At 38.2% G+C, this 20018-nt stretch overlaps 1 protein-coding gene and 1 long non-coding RNA gene across 2 annotated transcripts in view; one reads left to right on the top strand and one right to left on the bottom strand.

The window, feature by feature from the left end:
• The first annotated feature begins 7626 nt into the window (after nt 1-7626).
• On the top strand, nt 7627-11576 carry LOC119188828. Its single transcript, XR_005112129.1, has 3 exons — nt 7627-8007; nt 8592-8751; nt 11368-11576. It is a non-coding gene; the product is annotated as an uncharacterized LOC119188828 (long non-coding RNA).
• The window catches only part of LOC115454061 (probable ATP-dependent RNA helicase DHX35), a 61645-nt gene continuing 51496 nt past the window's right edge, over nt 9870-20018 (bottom strand). Inside the window, exons 7-17 of the mRNA XM_037436841.1 lie at nt 18802-18899; nt 18095-18244; nt 17531-17627; nt 16887-17028; nt 16168-16287; nt 14537-14703; nt 13273-13400; nt 12342-12488; nt 11862-11952; nt 11393-11543; nt 9870-10015 (exon numbers count right to left, since the gene is read on the bottom strand). Of these exons, the coding sequence (XP_037292738.1) occupies nt 9901-10015; nt 11393-11543; nt 11862-11952; nt 12342-12488; nt 13273-13400; nt 14537-14703; nt 16168-16287; nt 16887-17028; nt 17531-17627; nt 18095-18244; nt 18802-18899 (1406 nt within the window). The 3' untranslated portion in view covers nt 9870-9900. The remainder of the gene's footprint in view (nt 10016-11392; nt 11544-11861; nt 11953-12341; nt 12489-13272; nt 13401-14536; nt 14704-16167; nt 16288-16886; nt 17029-17530; nt 17628-18094; nt 18245-18801; nt 18900-20018) is intronic.

Here is a 20018-nt window from a genome sequence, read left to right as displayed (position 1 = left end):
GTCATATTCTCAGTAACACTAATTTATATAAAAACCGCAGTAAATTGTTCGTGAAGTTCAACATTGCGTCAGATTTTTTTTACTCATTGTTAATTTGAGATCTCGCCATTATACAAACCATACTTGTAAATATTTTATCTTTGAGTATTTGCCCTAGTTTTAATCTGTACTCATTTTGAAATAATATATAACACATTTATTTTTTAACTTCCTGTATGCTCTTTTTTTAAGTTTAAGCTGTGTGTCTGATGACCTGTATGTCTGTTTTCACGACTATATATACGTATTACGTACGTTTATGCGACTAATGCGCCGAGGTCCTGGGTTCAAATCTCAGGTCCAATCAAATAATTGTGGCTAAGTTTATCATCTTAAAAATTACTCTTTCCTACCTTGGAGTCAGGAAGTTGGCAGTGTGATACTCCGTGCCTCGGAAATCACGTAAAGCCGTTGGTCATACGCCCGATTTCTCTCCGGTCATGTACAATTATCAGAGTGAAGGTGAGTGTACCTGTGTGATCTCCTTTGAGACTGGCCGCCGTGGCCCAACTTCGGCAAGGTGGGAATTCACTCATTCATTCATATCTATTTTTTTGTTTGAAAGCTGATATAATCAAGATAGTTCTTAGCTATAATTTATGAATATCTATTTCGGAGCTTTGATATGAACTGATTGATATAAAATTTGGTGTAGGTACCTATTATATCTTCGAAAACGACTTAAGTCATCTGATGTTAACTGATTTCTATCTACTGACACTTATAATACCTACTAGATATCACAGTTATGCTGTCATTGACAATAATGTGATTGATGGAGCTATTTATCTGTTCTTTCTATGCTAATCAGGTGATCCATTAACTGATTTGAATGGTTTAAAATTCGTCGAAACCAATTATTTCTGATGTTCAATTATTAGTCACGAGATAGCTGAAGAATTATATGTAACTTTCTATATCAGACACTAATATTATCCTTGATAAGGATTATTTATTATTACCTTAAATTTTTATTTTAAGTCACTAACATTAATAAAATAGAGTAAAAAAATGTTAATTGGCTTTTAAATCTCAATTATGGAGAAACAAATAGATATAACGTACTAAATAAAGTATGTATTCTTTAGGAATTATCGCTTGTTTTAAAGATGAAGGAAAACATTGTAAAGAAACGTACATACCTGAGAAGTTCTTTATAGGAATTTTGAGGGTTTGTGAAGTCTACTAATCCGCACTAGGCCAGCGTGGTGGGCTAAGTCCTAATCCCTCTCAGTAGTAGAGGAGGCCAGTGCTCAGCAGTGGGACAGTATATAATATAGGGCTGATAGTATGATATGAAGAATAAATTATTATTTTGCTACTTTTTTACCATATTATGTTTTAAACAAGACTGCTGTAGTTACCTCACTTGATTTTATTTATTTATTTAATTGGAAAGCCAACAAAACCTAGACCATACATAACTATTTATAACATTACAGTAAGTAATTGCTGCAGTGCAGTTTTAATTACAGGCTGTCACAGCATGAACATATTATTACATACCAGTAAACTATTGGCTGCACCATAAGTGCAGTATATTCTAAATATAAGACTGAATATAAAACTAGATTTAGGTTTCAAGAAGCGAGTTCAATACTTTCTTTTTGAAGATAGGAAGCGAGTCATTAAATAAGTTAATACAATTAGATTTTTCTACAATTCGGTTATATAATGTAGATAGGCGAGGGACAGGCGAGTGACTACCGAGGTTTGTTTTGCTGAATCTACAATTAAATAAGGGACGTGGGTATCTAGGGATTTTAGTAGGTACATTAAGAGAGAATTTATTGAGAAGAGGTGGATAATCAATATCACCGTTGACTATTTTATACAAAAGCATCAAACTAAGTTGATCTCGTCTGTCTTTCAAAGTTTGCATATCAAAGTATTTAATTTTATCAGTATAAGTTTTGACATATTTTGTTTGTTTGGCCTAAATTGATTTTGCTAACAATTTAATTTATTACTACGCACCAAGCAAAGTAATTATAGAAAACCAAATTATGTTTTGTATTTAATTTCTTTCTGGTATTCCAAGGTACAGGCCTAGCCTACCCTACCCCTGGGAAATGTGTTATTTTTTGTATTTAACAATTTGCTTGTAATTTGTAACCATTACATTTACTTTTCAATTTTTAAATTATAAACAAAACTTAGTTATTTACAATCAAAAAATATAATTATTATAAGCAGTAATAGTCTAATTCGAAATGAAACAGTCTGCCGAGTCTAAAGACTGTCTGACTTTTCGAAGTTACATTTGTATTGATTGTCAATTATAGCTCGCTTTAATGGCGAAGGAAAACATCGTGATTAACCTACATTTCACAATCAGGAAAACCACATATGGTGTGTAAATTAGATTAGCCAATGCAAAAATCTGTTATGTGAGCTCATTCGTAGCGCTTATTTTCTCACGGTAAAAATGAAGAGCCGTATCAGTGTTTGGGTTTGCTACACGAGCGGGACTATGCCTCTTGACGCCTTGCCGCAATTCATCAATAAACTACTCTAAACAATAATAAAAAAACCTATTTTATTTTTTTCATTCTTTGTATCATGTAATGTAGTTTATACCTTAAACTGATTTTAAAAAGAGCAATACCAGTTTCTTGTCTGTTCTCAGTTGAGAACTGCTTTCCGAACTGGAAGAGTTAATATTGACGGAATCTAAATAATGTATAACATTTTACAGGGTCAAATAAAAATATTTTATTTCATTGCTTTAGTACCACAGTCAACGCGTAGAAAACTAAATTATGCAGTTCTTTTTCTATTTTATGAGAGAACGGAAAATGTTAAAAAATTCCACCCTGTATTTCTCTTATAAAATATTCCTTTGAAAATTTATTACACTTCTAGAGTCTTGGGTTAATTACATTGTCCGACATTTTTTTTTAACATTTCATTATAAAAATATAATATTTTCCTCAGCATTTTAGTAAACATGAACGCAAAAAAAAGATAATTACAAATAGTTTACGTCGTTAATATTGGCGGAACGATACGAGCTAATTTGGTGTTGCGTACACGCGTCCACATTATCTAATCGTTAAATAGATTCGTATAAACAGCAAATATATATGATATTTATAAACAATTGCTAATTTAAATTAAAAATATTTTTATACGTGTCTACGCACTTTTACTTGTTAATTTTGCATAAAATTATCGCTTTTGTTTGCTAATTTCATTACGTGAAGTTCAATATGCGAAAAATTAAAAAAAAATCGCCATGAAATTTGAGCCCTATGACATTATCTTTACTAATATATAAAACTGAAAGTTTTTTTTGTTTGAATGCGACAACCTCAGGAACTACTAATACGATTTTGAAAATATTTTACTAATAGGAAGCTGTATTACTCCTTAGTGCTAGGTATAGGCACTTATTGTCTTGGGAACATATAAAAGGCTTTTTTTATCCCTAAAAAAACTCACAAGGGCGGAGCCGCGAGCAAAAATTTGTTTTTATGCAAAGAACAATGTACATACTCATCAAAATGATTGGCATAATAGACTTAGGGTCTTCACAACTTCCGAGTAAAAGCTATTCGTCACGTAAGTAAATGTATGAGTCGACCAAATATAGAAGTCGTACTCTAATTTAGGCTTTGAAATGGTAATAAAATGAATACTATAGCTGTTTGATACAATAACTGCCTAATAGAATATTATTAAAACTTTAACAGGCACTTATAATCTTACATAGGTATTATAAGAGGTGATGACTGGTTGCAGCTTTGCATTTCGAAGTTCTGGGTAACGAATTACTTTTACTTCTGTTACCATTAGGCGACGTATCTGTTTCATTTCGCTATGTGCGCTGAAATGTAATAAAATGTTTGATAAAATTATACTGGTAGCAGGATATATTTTATATCCGCCCGGATAGCGACCACTGTACACAGGGTGGTAAAACACTCCATAGTGGCTCACGTTAGTGTGTCGCGTTCCGGAATTAGCCTTATATCCGGTTCCAACAGGCCGACATAACAGTGTCGACTGTCGAGAGGTAATCATCTCTCGTCAGTCGACACTGTGAACTCTACTTCACTTAGCGTCAGATGTAGTGCGGTCACGTTGTCATGCCGGTATGGAGAAATTATCTTTGGAATTTTACAGAGTAGTTAATAACTGTATATCTAGAACTTATTTGGCGTCAATAGATAGTCAGGTAGTTCATGTGGTAAATTAAAAACAACCAGATATTAGTTTATTTTCGTTGCTATCTCCGAGCTGTTATCTCAGTAAACAGTAGGAATATATTTTCGTACACAATATGTCCGGGTTTGAATCGTGAACTCATAATGGTTTTCCTAATTACATATATTAGTATCATGCTTTTATTCGAGGTAGGAAGTGTAAGATAGACTTCCTCTTGTTCAGTACACAATGCCTTTTACTGATGTTACTGGTGGTATGTCTCTCATAGGTGAGAGTTCGCCTGGGTCGGTACCACCTTAATTTTCTACTTCTGCCGCCAAGCAGCAGTGTGTAGTCACTGTTGTATTCCGGTTTGAACATTGTAGCCAGTGTTACTACTGGACATAATGAGACTTAACATCTCATGTGTCAGGATGGCGAGCGCAGAGGAATACCTAACAATACTTTGTAATCCAAGGTGTTGGATGGTGTTTCTACTGTTTATGGGCGGTCGTATCGCTTATCATCAGGCGAATGGCAAGCTGGTCTCATCACTCGAAGCAATAATAAAAAGTAATAATAGAGGGCAAGTTTATTACAATTTACTGAACACAATTCCACACTGATACTGAACAGAAAAACCTATTTTCACTTTTCCTAGGGAATCGAATTGTCTAACGACTTCTCTGGGTGTTCCAACCCCGAGCAAATCTTATAATAGACACAAGAAGAAAATTAATGTTTCCAAATGCGAATCTTTTATTTGATTCATTTCGTTGCGAACTACGACTGTTTCGTCAGACGCTCGGAGCTTCACCATCAGTGTCATAATGTGGGCTGCCGATCCTGGCTTGCAGGAGTTGCAGTGGTGGGTGTAAGGGCGCGGAAGTCATACCAAAAATGCTTGCGAGAATCATAAATCAAAACATAGTATTGTCATTTCATATGTGTAGTTAATATTTCATCAATTATCAAGTTCCGTGTTTAGTTGACTACCTTGGTGGCGTAGTTATAGCTACTGCAGGCGCGGTACGGCAGCCCTCTGAGGTCCTGGGTCGAACCCATCCCCAGTCGGGAAAGTGATATTTGGGTTTTACTGCTCAATATCAGCACGGAGTCTGGAATTTGTGCCCGATATGGCGATAGGCTCGCCCCCTATCACATCCTGGGACGGAACACACTTGGCGAAAAGTGAGTGTCCTGGTTGCACCTGTCCATACCCTTTCGGGGATAAATTCGTGATGGTGTGTGTGTGTGTGTGTATCAAGTTCCCTTTCTGTGGACAGTTTACCTATAATTTTTCTCTAATTAAGCGGCGTAAATAAATATTATCGCTATAAAACGAAGTCCATATTGGTCCGGGTGCGCGTTCTTAACCCCAGATAATGATCGGTTAGGTAAACCAACGTAGGAAATAACTTTGAATGTCACCTGGCCATATCTAGGCAGAGATAAGTATAAAGCTGAAAGATTTCAAAACTGACCAATCAGCGCCCTTAGTAAGTCCCAAAAGAACGCGACTCGTAAGTCGATGTTTCATTTTAATGTTTGTGATTGTTCCAGAGACTAATGCGTTAGTCACGTGGTAGTATCTCAACCAATCACAAAAAACGACATGGAGTCATTTTTGGCCACATTCTAAGCAAATAGAATGTTTCTGACATTCTTACAACGAAATTAATTTGGATTGGTTCATCTCAGGATTAGAGATAAAAAGTATAATCCCCATGTCGGATATAGTGATATTGGGGAAGCTAGGAGTCGCTTTTGTTCCCGGTAAATGGCAAGATTCGCCTCCTATTACATAGAATATAATATAGCTGGTTAAATGTGGCTGTCAAATTTTTGGCTACGTTTAAAAAGAGAAAAGCGTGATCCTACGTTTTATATACTGATTTTGATAAATAGATGCAAGGCAATGGGCATATTGACAACTCTCCCCTCCACTCATTCTGAGTTGATTCTTATTCTTCCTCCACACTTCCTTACCACCTATCTTTTCCCGCTTTCTTCCACGGCCCTGCAGGCACTAAGCCGGGGGAACCAGTATACCGTTCGCAGATTTCCCACAGTGTTGATGGAGGGTCTGTACTAAAAAAAAAAACCCACCGGTACGCAACGTAGTCTGTTGTGATTGTCATTATTTGGTTTTCTATAGGTTATACCAGGGGCCGGGGTCTAGTGTCTTCGCAAAGATAAAATCTATTTACTATTTCCTATATTGGACTCATTTGAGGGCGTGACCGCTCCATACCAAAACAAAGAAAGTGATTCACCCAATTTACAGTTGTGGAATTCTCACTCGTACGTTGAACTTGCCCTAATGTTAGATAAAAACACGTCAAAATAAAACTAACCTACAAACGGTTCGGTTAATGCACCCGAATTTAAGCATAAATACTTGACATTATTTACTCAAATCGTTCTCAGAAATCCCCGTGACTTCGATTAAATAATAGTATGTTTTTAATTTGTGTATTTTGAAGATTGTATAGGTGTCGCGTAGACGGTGTCAATTTGATTCCGAGAATCACTAGAACTATGAAATTGAACGTTGCTTATGTAAGGTTTTATATACGTATGAGTAATGATTTCTTATGTTTACGCGCATGTTAGACATTAAAATTAAACTATTTTTCTTTTTCCGACGTTTCGAAGACTTTGAGCCTTCATGGTCACGGGGGACTGAGGTATTAGTCTTCGTAAACAACACACCTCAAGTCAACAACAACAATAAAATGCGAAAAATAGTTTAATTATAATACGTATGGGTAAATTCGTCTGGTATGCTCCTTTTACAAAAACCTCAGAGAAGTAGCTTCGCCTCTGTGTAAAATGCAATCAACGGCTTTTTCTGCTTTTGGTTGAAGAATTTGAATGAAATCAGAAATTTATGTCACACACAAATCTTTTAGCCATGAAACCTGACCATCTTGCAGGAGTCCCCCTGCGTCCAACGATGCGCTTGCGAGTACGCGGTCTCCATTCGAGAACTTTTTGTCTCATCTACCATCAGTTCTGCGAAGTATTTGCCCTAATCACTGCCACTTTGCTAATCCGCTTTAATGTCAGCAACTTTCGTTCTTCTACGGATCTGTTATGATTTAATCGCGAAGACAAACACCGAGTGTATTTCTCTCCATGGCTCGCTAAGCCAATGTAAACTGTCTTAAACGGCTCTTAGTACAGGACCTGATTTCAGATTCGAACCTAGGAATTGGGATGTTGCAATCCACAAACTAAATGGACAGCAAATATGTGCGTATTTATTACCATATATAATTAGAAACCACCTCGCAATTTAATAAATCTTGTTAGAAATACGCACGAAAGTACAACTTGATTTTGGATTTGAGTCCAGAATGTGTCGATCACAAACCAAATGGACAGCAAATATGTGCGTATTTATAACCATTGACGAAAATAGAGCAAAAACAACAAGTAAATGTTCTGCAGACACAACAAATGAGTTCGTCTGTTAATGTAAACAAGCGGTTAATTGTAAGGATAAATAGAGTTCGCGGGTTGACCCCGTGTTGTAATTATTAAAATACTTTCTGTAGTTATGTGGAGGACTAATAATAACCGCTCCACCTCTCTCCATTAATCAAAAGGCTACCAGCTCGATATACAAATGTCATATTGTTCTAAATATTTATGTTTATTGATGCAGAATAATTATGTAATGTTATATGGAGAAGGAGAGTGAAAATAATCGTATTGAAGATATAGAAGTTAAAATGTATTGTGCACAGAAATTACTGTGAAATGAAAACTGTACCACCAGTTTGCAAAGCAGTTCCCACTAGTGAAGAACGGGTAAGAAACTTTGGTGTTGCTTTTTTCAAAATTAGTTTAAGGTATAAATCACAGTGCATGATACAAAACATTTTTTTATTGTTATTTAGATCAGTTCATTCATATACTCGCAAAAAAAGTAGTCAATTTAAAACTTTCATAGGAGTGCACAACCCTTTTCGGAATCATGTGCACTCTGGTACTAAAGATGGTTCATACTAACATGATATAACCAAGAAATGCGTCAACTTTTGGCATTCTTACTTCTTGTTGAGCCCCATTAATATAAAATATTAACTGATATGATACCACTGTTTTTTAGACTATCGTGTTCCGGTTTAAAGTATTGTAAATGTTTAGGGCAGTATGAAACGTGACATTTAAATAAATCTTGATAAAGAGTACACAGAGCTTATTTCATTGAAGCAGTTTGTGACTCTTTTAATTGCTTTGAATGACGGGAGCTTGTCGTTCACCTGATGGTAAGCGATACGACCGCCCATAAACAGCAGAAACACCATCCAACACATCCAATTACAAAGTATTGTTTGGTATTCCATTGCGATCGCTATAATGATACATGAGATGTTAAGTCTTATGTCCAGTAGTTACACTGGCTACAAGTCCATCAAACCGGAACGCAACAGTGACTACACAATACTGCGGCAGAAATACATTGCGGTGGTACTTACCCAGGCGGACTGTCACATATGAGACCTACCACCATAACAGAGAGTCAGTTTGGGATTGTCCATTAAAAAGGCTGTGAGTATACATATATAATTTCACTTGTATCACTATCATGTTAGACTAAAGTGAGAGTGTCGATTTACCATACATTGTGGCTGCTGATGGTAAAAATTCATCCCTCATGAGAAGTACTAGAGTCTTGACCCGCCAGTGGGAGGAACAGAGGGATGAGACATTTCCTCGATAACTCACCGCTCGTTATCAATGCAATTAGTGGCGACTCGTGTTTTAATTAAACCGTTTATCGCGGCCATTTATATCTCAAGTAAACAATGTCACCGATACGTCAGCGAGGTCAAGCGTTATACCTGGTAGGTGTTGGTTCAGATGCTAATAATAGCTGGGTATTCTTTGCTGGGTATGGGTTTCTTGTACTACTGGTTTAGGTCCTAGTTTACTACACTACGCTGTACGCTGGCCTAGTACGATGGCAGATTTCTCATAATTACTTTAGAAATTCTTATGGAGAATTTTGTTTATGCGTGATATGCGATTTGTGATCAATATCTAAAAATCAGATTTACTTTCTTTAATCTTAGTATAGATTCTTGGATATGTAGGTTTGCTAATGTTTTTCATCAAATTGACAAACCACACATTACTCAAGAAAAGATTTTTGCCCTAGGTTTTGTAACGAATTTTCGTCTCGACAGCCCGTTCTATCTACCACCAGTGCGGGATATTTCACGCTAGGTGTATTCCTTAACTCATGTAGTGAATCTAAATTCTGGTGTGATAGCATACACCTAACGTGTGAAAATGGGGGCTACGCTAGTACGTTTCAAATGACAGCTGCGTGTGGACTATGTAGATCACACCGTACGTGTATTGTCGCACTGTTTTAGAATTTATACACCATTGTAGTTTTTTTTTATTCCTGGTGTACAATGTCGGTTTGACATTGCGCTTTATAACACACAACAGGTGCCTGAACAAGATCAACGTATTAAATAAGGATGGAAATAAAATATTATTTTTTTTTTATCGTGAAATCGCGCTCATTTACACACACCAGGTGTCTGAACGAGACCAACGTATTAAATAAGGATGGAAATCAAATAACATTGTTTTTTATCATGACATCGCGCTTTTTAACACACTACAGGTGTCTGAACGAGATCAACGTATTAAATGAGGAAATACTTTTTTTTTTATAATTTTATTTCAAGTCTCGGTGTAGTAATGCGGCGCTATCTCGAGCAGCCAGTCCTTCTGTATCACCATGAGGTCCCGCATGTACGTCTTGTCTCCCGTACTTTGCACGCTCGTGAACACCACCCTGGAATGAGATACCATACTAAAGATGGTTCCACAGTAGGATCCAGCGTATGCACTTAAAACCAATATAGTGACCCATGTAAGTGTGTTGCGTTCTGGGATCACTCTGTGTATATCCGGCCAAACAGGCCGACATAATTGTGTCGACTGGCGAGGGTTAGTTATCTCTACTATGTCCTGCATGTATCAGTACAGTGCCCGTATAAAAAAAGTTCAAACTTAGCTACCCGGGTGTACCTTTTATGACATTTTTAGTTCCCCAAATTTTTCATTATTTTTGCTATTTACGCAATGACAAAGCCTAGGGACCCTCTGTGGCATTTATATTAGTAGTTTATTTATATGCATATTTATGACGTTTTGTTTTTTTTCTAATCTATACTATTATATAAAGCTGAAGAGTTTGTTTGTTTGTTTGTTTGAACGCGCTAATCTCAGGAACTACCAGTCCAAATTGAAAAATTCTTTTTGCGTTGGATAGCCCTTTGTTCGTGGAGTGCTATAGGCTATATATCATCACGCTATACCCAATAGGAGCGGGGCAGTAATGGCTAATCTCAGGAACTACCGATCCAAACTGAAAAATTCTTTTTGTGTTGGATAGCTCTTTATTAGTGTAGTACTATAGGCTATATATCATCACGCTATGACCAATAGGAGCGGAGCAGTAATGGCTAATCTCAGGACCTATCGGTCCAAACTGAAAAATTCTTTTTGTGTTGGATAGCCCTTTGTTCGTGGAGTGCTATAGGCTATATATCATCACGCTATGACCAATAGGAGCGAAGCAGTAATGACTAATCTCAGGAACTACCGGTTCGAACTGAAAAATTCTTTTTGTGTTGGATAGCTCTTTATTAGTGTAGTGCTATAGGCTATATATCATCACGCTATGACCAATAGCAGCGGAGCAGTAATGAAACATGTTGCAAAAACGGGTAAAAATTATTAGTTTTGAGAGCTTCCGTTGCGTGCGCTGCGTAAACGGTTAAAGTTATGCAACAATGATGTATGACGGGATTATTCCTCTTAAAAAGTTCTAAAAAATATATTATAAAAACAAAGTCCCCCGCTGCATCTGTCTGCCTGAACGTGTTAAACTCAAAAACTACCCAACGTATTAAGATGAAATTTGGTATGGAGACAGTTTGAGACCCTGGGAAGAACATAGGCTCCCGGGAAACTACTACTTTTATAACGGAAAACTTTAGCCTGAAAAATTTTATAACGCGGGCGGAGCCGCGGGCAAAAGCTAGTCAATAAATATTTGAACAAGCCGCATGCACTTATGAGTTGTATTTTTAAATAAGTGTATATTACAACCGAGTCTGTATCTATGATTTATAATTCCAGGGTGTATATGTACAGACTCCCTTACCACTTGGGCTGCTGCGTCCTGTAGAGGCAGCTGTCGGGGCTGATGTGTAGTGCGGCGCCGCGGATGCTCCTGTAGGTGGCGTCGGTGCTGAGACTCGCCGCCTGCGGGATGTGGCCCGACAATACACACTTCATTATGCGTGTGCATTTTGCTGCAACAAAAAAATAAAATAAGGTCAATATTACAGATTCCATTATTTCATGATTCCTGAGAGAGTTGAATACTCGTATGGGTATTATAAAAAAGATTAACTATTTTGCGAGTATATGAATGAACTGTTCTTAATAATACGTATATATATTTTTTCTCTATATCATGCACTATCAAAAATAATTGATTCGTCACGTTAATTTTCAGAGAACAGTAATATTACTTATACGACACAGAAGCATATCTACAGCATTGCAATAAAAAGAAACAAGTGACAAAACAATTATTGAGAATTCAAATTAAATAATCGACAACTCACCCGTCCCCAAATCTATTCCTTCAAAAGTTTTGTTCTCCATCTGGAACTTTCCTTTTAAAAGTTTCTCCAAACTCTCTCTTATTTCGAATGCCTGAAAAGATATCACCTATTAATACCAGCTCTGTATTATATACTTTCGCACAAATAAACCTTCTTTTCTTTAAAGGTTTAAGCCTTAGTCCTCCACCTTGACCTAATGCAGGCAAACTTCACATATCTTCGAAATTCTTATGAACAATTATAAAGTACGTAGGATTCCTCTTGACATATTTCCTTTACCGTTAAAGCGAGCAATAGTGACAAAGTTTACTGAATAACTCTAAACACGAATAGTAATAAAATGCTGAATTCTACGATTTTAATTCGAGAAAAGACATTCAGGTGGGTATACCTGAAAACAAACGCTAGCTGCCCCTTAAATTATAAAATTCATAACAGCGCCATCTATCAGCGCAATCGTCAGAACCACTTTTACATTACCTTCTCCATGACCTTGTAATTGAGGTACATTTTCTGACACCAGTCTTTGCACGCCTTCCTTGATCTGTGTTGATCGGAATGCGATGATTTTAGTTTAATGTAAGCGTCCATTATGTTTAAATACATTATTATGTCGCCTTCAGCCACCTAGAAATACAAATAGCATTAATTTTATCTTACTTATATAAAAGTAAAAGTTTGTTGTTTGGGTATTTGTTTAAAAATAAACACAGAAACCTTTGAACGATTTTGTATGAAATTTGGCACATAAGACTTTTTTTACGTAGACACAGTAAAGTGAACCGTCTGCACATGACGGTAAGCGTTACCCGGTTCAGATAGAGTGTTGACGGACGAGAAATGATTACCCCTCGCCAGTCGACACAATTACGCCGGCCTGTTGGAACCGGATACACACAGGCTGATCCCGGTACGCGATACACGTGGGTCACTATGGCGGGTTTGACACCTTGTGTACGTTGGTCGCTATCTGGACGGATTCGAGTATTCTACCACCAGCAAACCATGTTCTAGTTTAATTCAAAGACTACTTCTGCGTTTAAGATGTTTCACACGAAGGACGAGTTGCAGAAGTGGTCTTAGGAGGACGCGAGGCGGTCAACCAGCCGAGACTTAGCCTGATGCCTTGGCAGACCTTTTCTTACTATCTTACCTACGAAACTATCAAGACTGAAGAACTTTCTTTTGCTCCTTTTATAAGTCAAATACGATTTGTAATAATTGCTTGTTATATTGAAAGAGACGGTAACAAAGGAGTAATAGTTTTGACGGACCATAGTGCAGCATGAAGAAAAGTTTCGATTCACAAGATTTATGTTAACATTCCAATAGTTCCGCTCGAGGTCCCGCGTCATTTATGGCTGCCATTGACCATAAGAGAGAATCAAGATGTTCAGTTACAGTTGCTTACTTCAAAGTTATTCCTTCTAGATATCCTAGCTGCGACTACCCCTTTCCCACTGCTGGGCTTGGCGAACACTCCGTCCACTTGCAACATGGCGGCTATAGACAACGCCTCGTCGATACATCCGAATTCGCCTGTAATTAAAACAGTTTAGATTTAAGTTGTTAAAGGCGATAGGTTACTTGAGAATGGAATGGATTGCTTGGAATTTTTTTTTAAGTAATAAAATTTAAAATATTGACTTCTCTCGAAGAAAGAGAGAGTGAGATAAAGGGAGAGACAAGGGGCGAGAGGGTTTAAAGAGGGGGTGTATGGGGGCGATAGTCTAGTTGGGTGTGGAGCGGACTGCCGAGACGAATGTCCGCAGGTTCAAATCCCAAGGGCACACACCTCTGACTTTTCTAAAATCATGTGTGTATTCTTTGTGAATTTATCGTTCGCTTTAACGGTGAAGGAAAACATCGTGGGGAAACTTGCACATCTGAGAAGTTCTCTATAGAAATTTCGAAGGTGTGTGAAGTCTACCAATCCGCACTAGGCCAGCGTGGTGGACTAAGGCCTAATCCCTCTCAGTAGTAGAGGAGGCCCGTGCTCAGCAGTGGGCAAGTATATATTACAGGGCTGATATTATTATTATTATTATATGGGGGCGAAGAGTAGAGGTAGTGGGAAAGAGGTGGGAGATAGAGTTAATAAAAATATAGTAGTTAATTTTTAAATATTCTATGAAATGAATCACTACTAATTGACTGCTTCGGTAGCGTAACAACTTAGGTCACGGCTACAAGTCTCGGTTGTGATATATAGGGTTTACTACTACAGGGCCATTTTGACATTGCGTTAAAAAAATAACTATATATTTGTCTTATTCAATACAACACTTCACCATAAATTATTATAAGTATAGATGTAAAGTAATAAAAAATGTTTCCAACATTTTTTTTATTGTTGTTAATGCCGAGACGAGCTTGCCGTTCGCCTGATGATAAGCGAAACGACCGCCCGTAAACAGAGAAACACCAACACCTTGAATTACAAAACGTTGTTTGATATTCCACTGCGCTCGCCATATTGAGACATCAGATGTTAAGTCTTATGTCCAGTAGTTACACTGGCTACAATGTCCTTTACAACAGAACACAACAGTGACCACACACTGCTGCTTGGCGGCAGAAATAGACATTGTGGTGGTACCTACCCAGGCGGACTCTCACATACGAGAGACCTACCACAAGTCTAATAAATATAACTATAATATAAAATGACTTACCGCTGTTGCACAGCATCTTGGCACACATGGGTTTAACAGGCAATTCTGCCATGTAAACCCCAGTGTGTGGGGTCAGATCTCCTTGCTTGTCTATGGCCTTTAAAGCGTATAGAGTTTCTAGACTAGAGAGCAAGCTCTTAGCTGGAGGGGGAGTGGGGAATGTGAACCTGGAAAAAAGATTAATGGAGATGGTAAAATAGCTTGATCTATGTCTGCCGAAAAAATATGCCTATATTATAATTATTACCAGTTCTGTATTGTATACTGTTCCACTGAATAATTGAATTGGAAACCAATCATTTGTTTTACCCCGGGCAAATATTTATTTTGGAAAAACATTTTTAAACGAAACTGTGAAAACAAAAGCTAGTGTAAAATAAATTTCTCAGCTTATCTCGCGTGAAATTTGGTCCTAAATGCAATGCTTTTAAAAATCTATTTGCAAGTTTTTGGGTCATAAAATGGCCAATATGCATTGACTTATACTCTATAGACACGTACATCCATATAAACTATTTGTTCAAAATCTGAACTAAAATGACAACCAAAACGGCACTGTCATAATCTATTTATTCACTTGAACAACAAATAATTTTACTAATATTTTTATTCACATCCAAGTTTGCACTTAGACTTAGTTTTTATATTATGAGCGCACTCCGTTCCTTTTTACTGGCGACCTTTTATTTTTTAGGTATCCATGGCGCCGCCCTTGGGGTTATGACCCGTCAAGCCCCCCACCTTCCATCTAAAAAATTCAAAGTTTTTTCACGTATTTTGCGGCCCCAAACCTTTACCAACTTGTGACTGTGTAAAATATTTGGGTCTACATCTAGACCGTAGACTAACATGGGCCAAGCACATAAAGGCGAAAAAAAAGGAGGCTACCATTTTATATAAAAATTTTACGTGGTTAATAGGACGAAAATCGCAATTATCGCTGTGTAACAAGCTATTGATTTACAAAGCCATTATAAAACCGATATGGGCTTATGGCATAGAGCTGTGGGGCTCTGCTAATAACTTGAATATAGAAATTCTACAAAGATTCCAGAATATTGTCCTTCGTTTCATATCCAGTGCAGCCTGGTTTGTGCGTAATACAGAAATCCATAAGTATCTAGAGATGCCTACAGTAAAAGAGGAGGTTAACAAGAACAGTATACGCTATAAGGAGAGACTTATTGAACATACAAATGACCTAGCTAAAAAGCTCCTGAACACACATGAAAATGTAACTAGACTAAAATGATGGCACATATTTGATCTGAGGGTCTAAGATAGCACCTGAAGGTGACTCTTAATGGAGAATTACCTGAATACAATACCCCACCGAGATCACATCTAATTATGGCTAAGAAAGCCGATTGTAGATGGAACAGACAGGGAAAATAAAAAAAATAAAAATTGCGGCCCCACTAAACGAGTAAAGTAATCTAACTAACGATGTGACTTAACATCTTGTTTCAGGGTGTCGAATGGAATGCCACGCAGTTCTCTGTAACTCAATCCTTTAAAGTATTGCTATTGTTTATGGATGGTGGTATCTCACTCTCAGGCGAGCGGCATGCCAGTTTCGGCATTAAAAAAATAATGGTGCAATGAAGTAATTTTAAGTATAAAATATTTACCTTAATAAGTTATGTATGCCCAACGCCTTGAGCTGCAGCAGGACAGAGGAGAGGTCGCTGCGACACATCTCGGGGGGCACGGAGGGAGGCAGCTTGTCGTACTCCGCCTCTGTGTATAATCTGTAAAGATACGTTTTTTTCTTGTAATAACATAGTAACTGTTTAATCCCTATGTCGGGCAGTGATATTGGATTTTACTGCTTGCTTAATATCAGCCCGGATTCTAAAATAAGTGGTGGATATGACGATAGGCTCTGGTGATAAGTCTCTCATATGTGAGAGTCCGCCTGGGTAGGTATTACCGCAATGTCTATTTCTGCCACCTGGCAGCAGTGTGTAGTCGTTGTTGTTGTAGTTGGAGGACATTGTAGCCAGTGTAACTACAGGACATAATAAGACTTAACATCATGTCTCAGGATGACGAGCAGTGGAATATCAAACAATACTTTGTATGTCAAGGTGTTGGTGTTTCTACTGTTTATCGGTCGTATCGCTTACCATCAGGCGAACGGCAAGCTCGTCTCGTCATACAAGGTAATAAAAAAAAAGCTCATCTATGACATCATGGGACATGGCGACAACGACCCCTTTAGAGTGACATAACTTTTGGAGCCCCCCCCCCCCTGGGAGCGTACAGCGCGTACACGGGTCGCATGGGGGGGGGGGGAATCAATATTGTAAAAAAAATTGTTACGTAATCTTTGAAGGCCCCAAAGTACCTGTAGCACTTGCCGCGTCCGGTGCGTCCGGCCCGGCCCGCTCTCTGTATGGCGTTGTTGCGTGAGACCGCGCACACGGCGAGGCTCTCCACACCCACCGCGGGATCGAAGTACGGCAGCTTGTGGAAGCCGCAGTCTATCACTACAATTCATAATACACAAAATACTTACACACAGACCAAGAAAAGGGGGGGGGGGGGCAAAGAGAGAGAGGGAGGAAAGAGAGAAATAGAGAACTTACAGAGGCAGAGAGATACAGAGAGAGAACAGAGAGAAATAGACATAGATGGAGAAATGCGCGCAAACAGGCAGAGACGATGAAAACAAATTTATAAAAAAAAATGCTTTTTAATATTAGTATTTGTCTACAGATTACGTATAGCTGCTGTATTTTATTTATACATCGAGCGGTTTCAGAAGGGATAGTAAAGGAAAAAAATGCAAAGGTATAATTTTTTTATTCGAGCTTGACAGATGGTTGCGCTATATTTTTTAACCAAGTAGAAATGATTGTTATGTGTCCGCTACCTGTCCATCTACCCTTAGGACAGAATGTAATAGAAAAGACTATAATATTGACCAAAACTATATTCAAAATGAAATCTTTCCGATACAGAATCCTACGGTAGATCAAGAACCCTTACCATATACCACTCCAGGTATGGTGACGCTGGTCTCGGCTATGTTGGTGGCCAGCACCACCTTCCTCACGTTATGTGCCGCCGACTGAAAGGCGCGCACCTGCCGACCGACAGTACGCGCTTTTGTTAAGAGTGTATCAGTAATAACTCAATTAATCACCTATTTTCTTTTATACTGCACTGCAAAGTCACTCTATTATGGTAATTGAAGTGACGTTCAGGTCAGATATTGATAGTCGAGAGATGATTATCTCTCGTAAGTTGACACAATTATGCCGGCCTATACGTATGTTGACAGCTGCCGAAAAGTGGATGTACTAGTTACCTCTGCCCTACATTTCAGTGCAGAATTAGGCGTGTACGTTTGTATGTGTATGTTTGTACGTGTGCGTATGTCTCTCTCTCTCTCTCTCTCTCTCTCTCTCTCTGTGTGTGTGTGAGTGAGGGAGAGAGAGAGAGAGAAAGCGCTTATGTTCGCGTACGAATGTGTGTGTGTGTGTGTGTGTGTGTGTGTGTGTGTGTGTGTGTGTGTGTGTGTGTATATATGTGAGTGTGTGTGTGTGTCACCTGTCGATGGTGTGGCAGACTGCCGTAGAGCGGCACGACGCTAAGGTCGGCAGCTCGCATGCCGCTGGGGAAGTGTCGGCGGAGCTTGTTCTTCTCGTTGTTGTCGTCGGCGTACAGCTGCAGCTTCTCTAGAGCTATATTTATTTCTTCCTGAAAAGTGGACATTAGAAGAATTTAGAAAGATTCTTATGGGATTGCTTCGGAGGCGTAATTGTATTACATTACGATTGAGGATTGGGAGGGAACGGAGGGATGTTGTGCTGGCTCAGTTCGATTTCAGGGTCGGGTAAAGAAATACTGTTTGTTTTTTAAATTGGCCGGACCTTTTATGATATGGCGATAAGTTCGGCGTCTATCACATCATGGGACGGAATACACAAGTCAAAAGAGGGTGGTCTGGTTACACATTTGCCTACCCCTCCGGATAAAGGTGTAAGTGTGTATAATTTTACAGAACTTTGTAGTGCAATCAGTTCTTGCTATTTTTATTAATAAAACACTTTAATCATCATTCAAATATTTCAAAAACGCAAACCAATAAAAATAATAGCATAAGGATTTCCTAGACTCAGAGTTATCATTATATTATCTATATTATAGTATTTTCGATCAGTTTTTGCTATTTTTTATAAACAGGCGCTTAATATACATAAAAATGAAACCCAAAAATTAATAATAAGACAATCTCAGTATAACAAAATACGTACTTGAGAGGTCAAAAAAGCCAGAATGTCTCCGAACGGCTCCCCTTCGTGTACTTTGATGACCGTGTCAACCGTCGCTTGTACGTAGTCGGGCACTGGTTCTGTAAACATAAAATTCAACAAACCTTCTATGAATTTTTTTGGTTGCACATCAATTACTTAACTAGAGTTCTAAAAGCGCCAAAGCCAGCGACCAAATTAATTATTGAGTATTACTAGCGGTTAAAAAAGATTTCCAGACCTGCATATTGGAAGAATATTCTTATAATAAAGCGACGATAGCCTACTTAAGAGTGGAGAGGTCTACCCACACGAATGTCCGCAGGTTCAAAAACCAAGGGCACGCACCTCTGACTTACCAAAAGGTATGTGTGTATTCTTTGTGAATTATTGCTTGCTTTAACGGCGAAGGAAAACATCGTGAGGAAACCTGCATACTTGAGAAGTTCTCTAGAGGAATTTTGAGGGTGTGTTAAATCTACCAATCCGCACTACAGCGACTAAGGTCTAATCCCTCTCAGTAGTAGAGGAGGCCCGTGCCCAGCAGTGGGACAGTATATAATACAGGGCTGATATTATTATTATATTACTATTTTTTTATGGATTTGAATGACGAGATGTGTTTGTCGTTCGCCTGATGGTGAGCGATACGATCGCCCATAATCAGCAAAAACACCATCCAACACCTTGAATTACAAAGTATTCCACTGCGCTCGCCATCCTGAGACATGAGATGTTAAGTCTTATTATTTCCAGTAGTTACACTGGCTACAATGTCCCTTAAACCGGAACACAACAGTGACTACACATTGATGCTTGGCGGCAGAAATAAACATTGCGGTGGTACCTACCTAGGCGGACCCTCACACATGAGAGACCTGCCACCAGTAAAATACTTCAGTAATTAGTTCCCTTTATAACAGGGGTAGCCAACCGGTCGATCGCGACTTCAAGTCCAGTCGATCGTGGTAAGGCAAAAATATAAATATGTAGAACAGACCGCGCAACATGCCTAATCACTAACTGCTGCACGCATCGTCTTGTATCATTTTTTAATCAAAATAATAATAAATTGTGCACTGAACTATGTTGTTTCATTTAAGATTTCATGATGTATGTAGCTTGGTAGATCGCACAGTGTATCATCAGTGAAAAGTAGATCTTGGGTCTTACCAAGTTGGCCAACCCTGCTTTATAACAAAGCGGGGAATGAGTAGATG

This window comes from Manduca sexta, chromosome 2 (assembly GCF_014839805.1).
Source record: "Manduca sexta isolate Smith_Timp_Sample1 chromosome 2, JHU_Msex_v1.0, whole genome shotgun sequence".
Taxonomy (NCBI): domain Eukaryota; kingdom Metazoa; phylum Arthropoda; class Insecta; order Lepidoptera; family Sphingidae; genus Manduca; species Manduca sexta.
The sequence above is the reverse complement of the archived record's forward strand: the minus strand, read 5'-3'. Positions and strand labels throughout refer to the sequence as shown.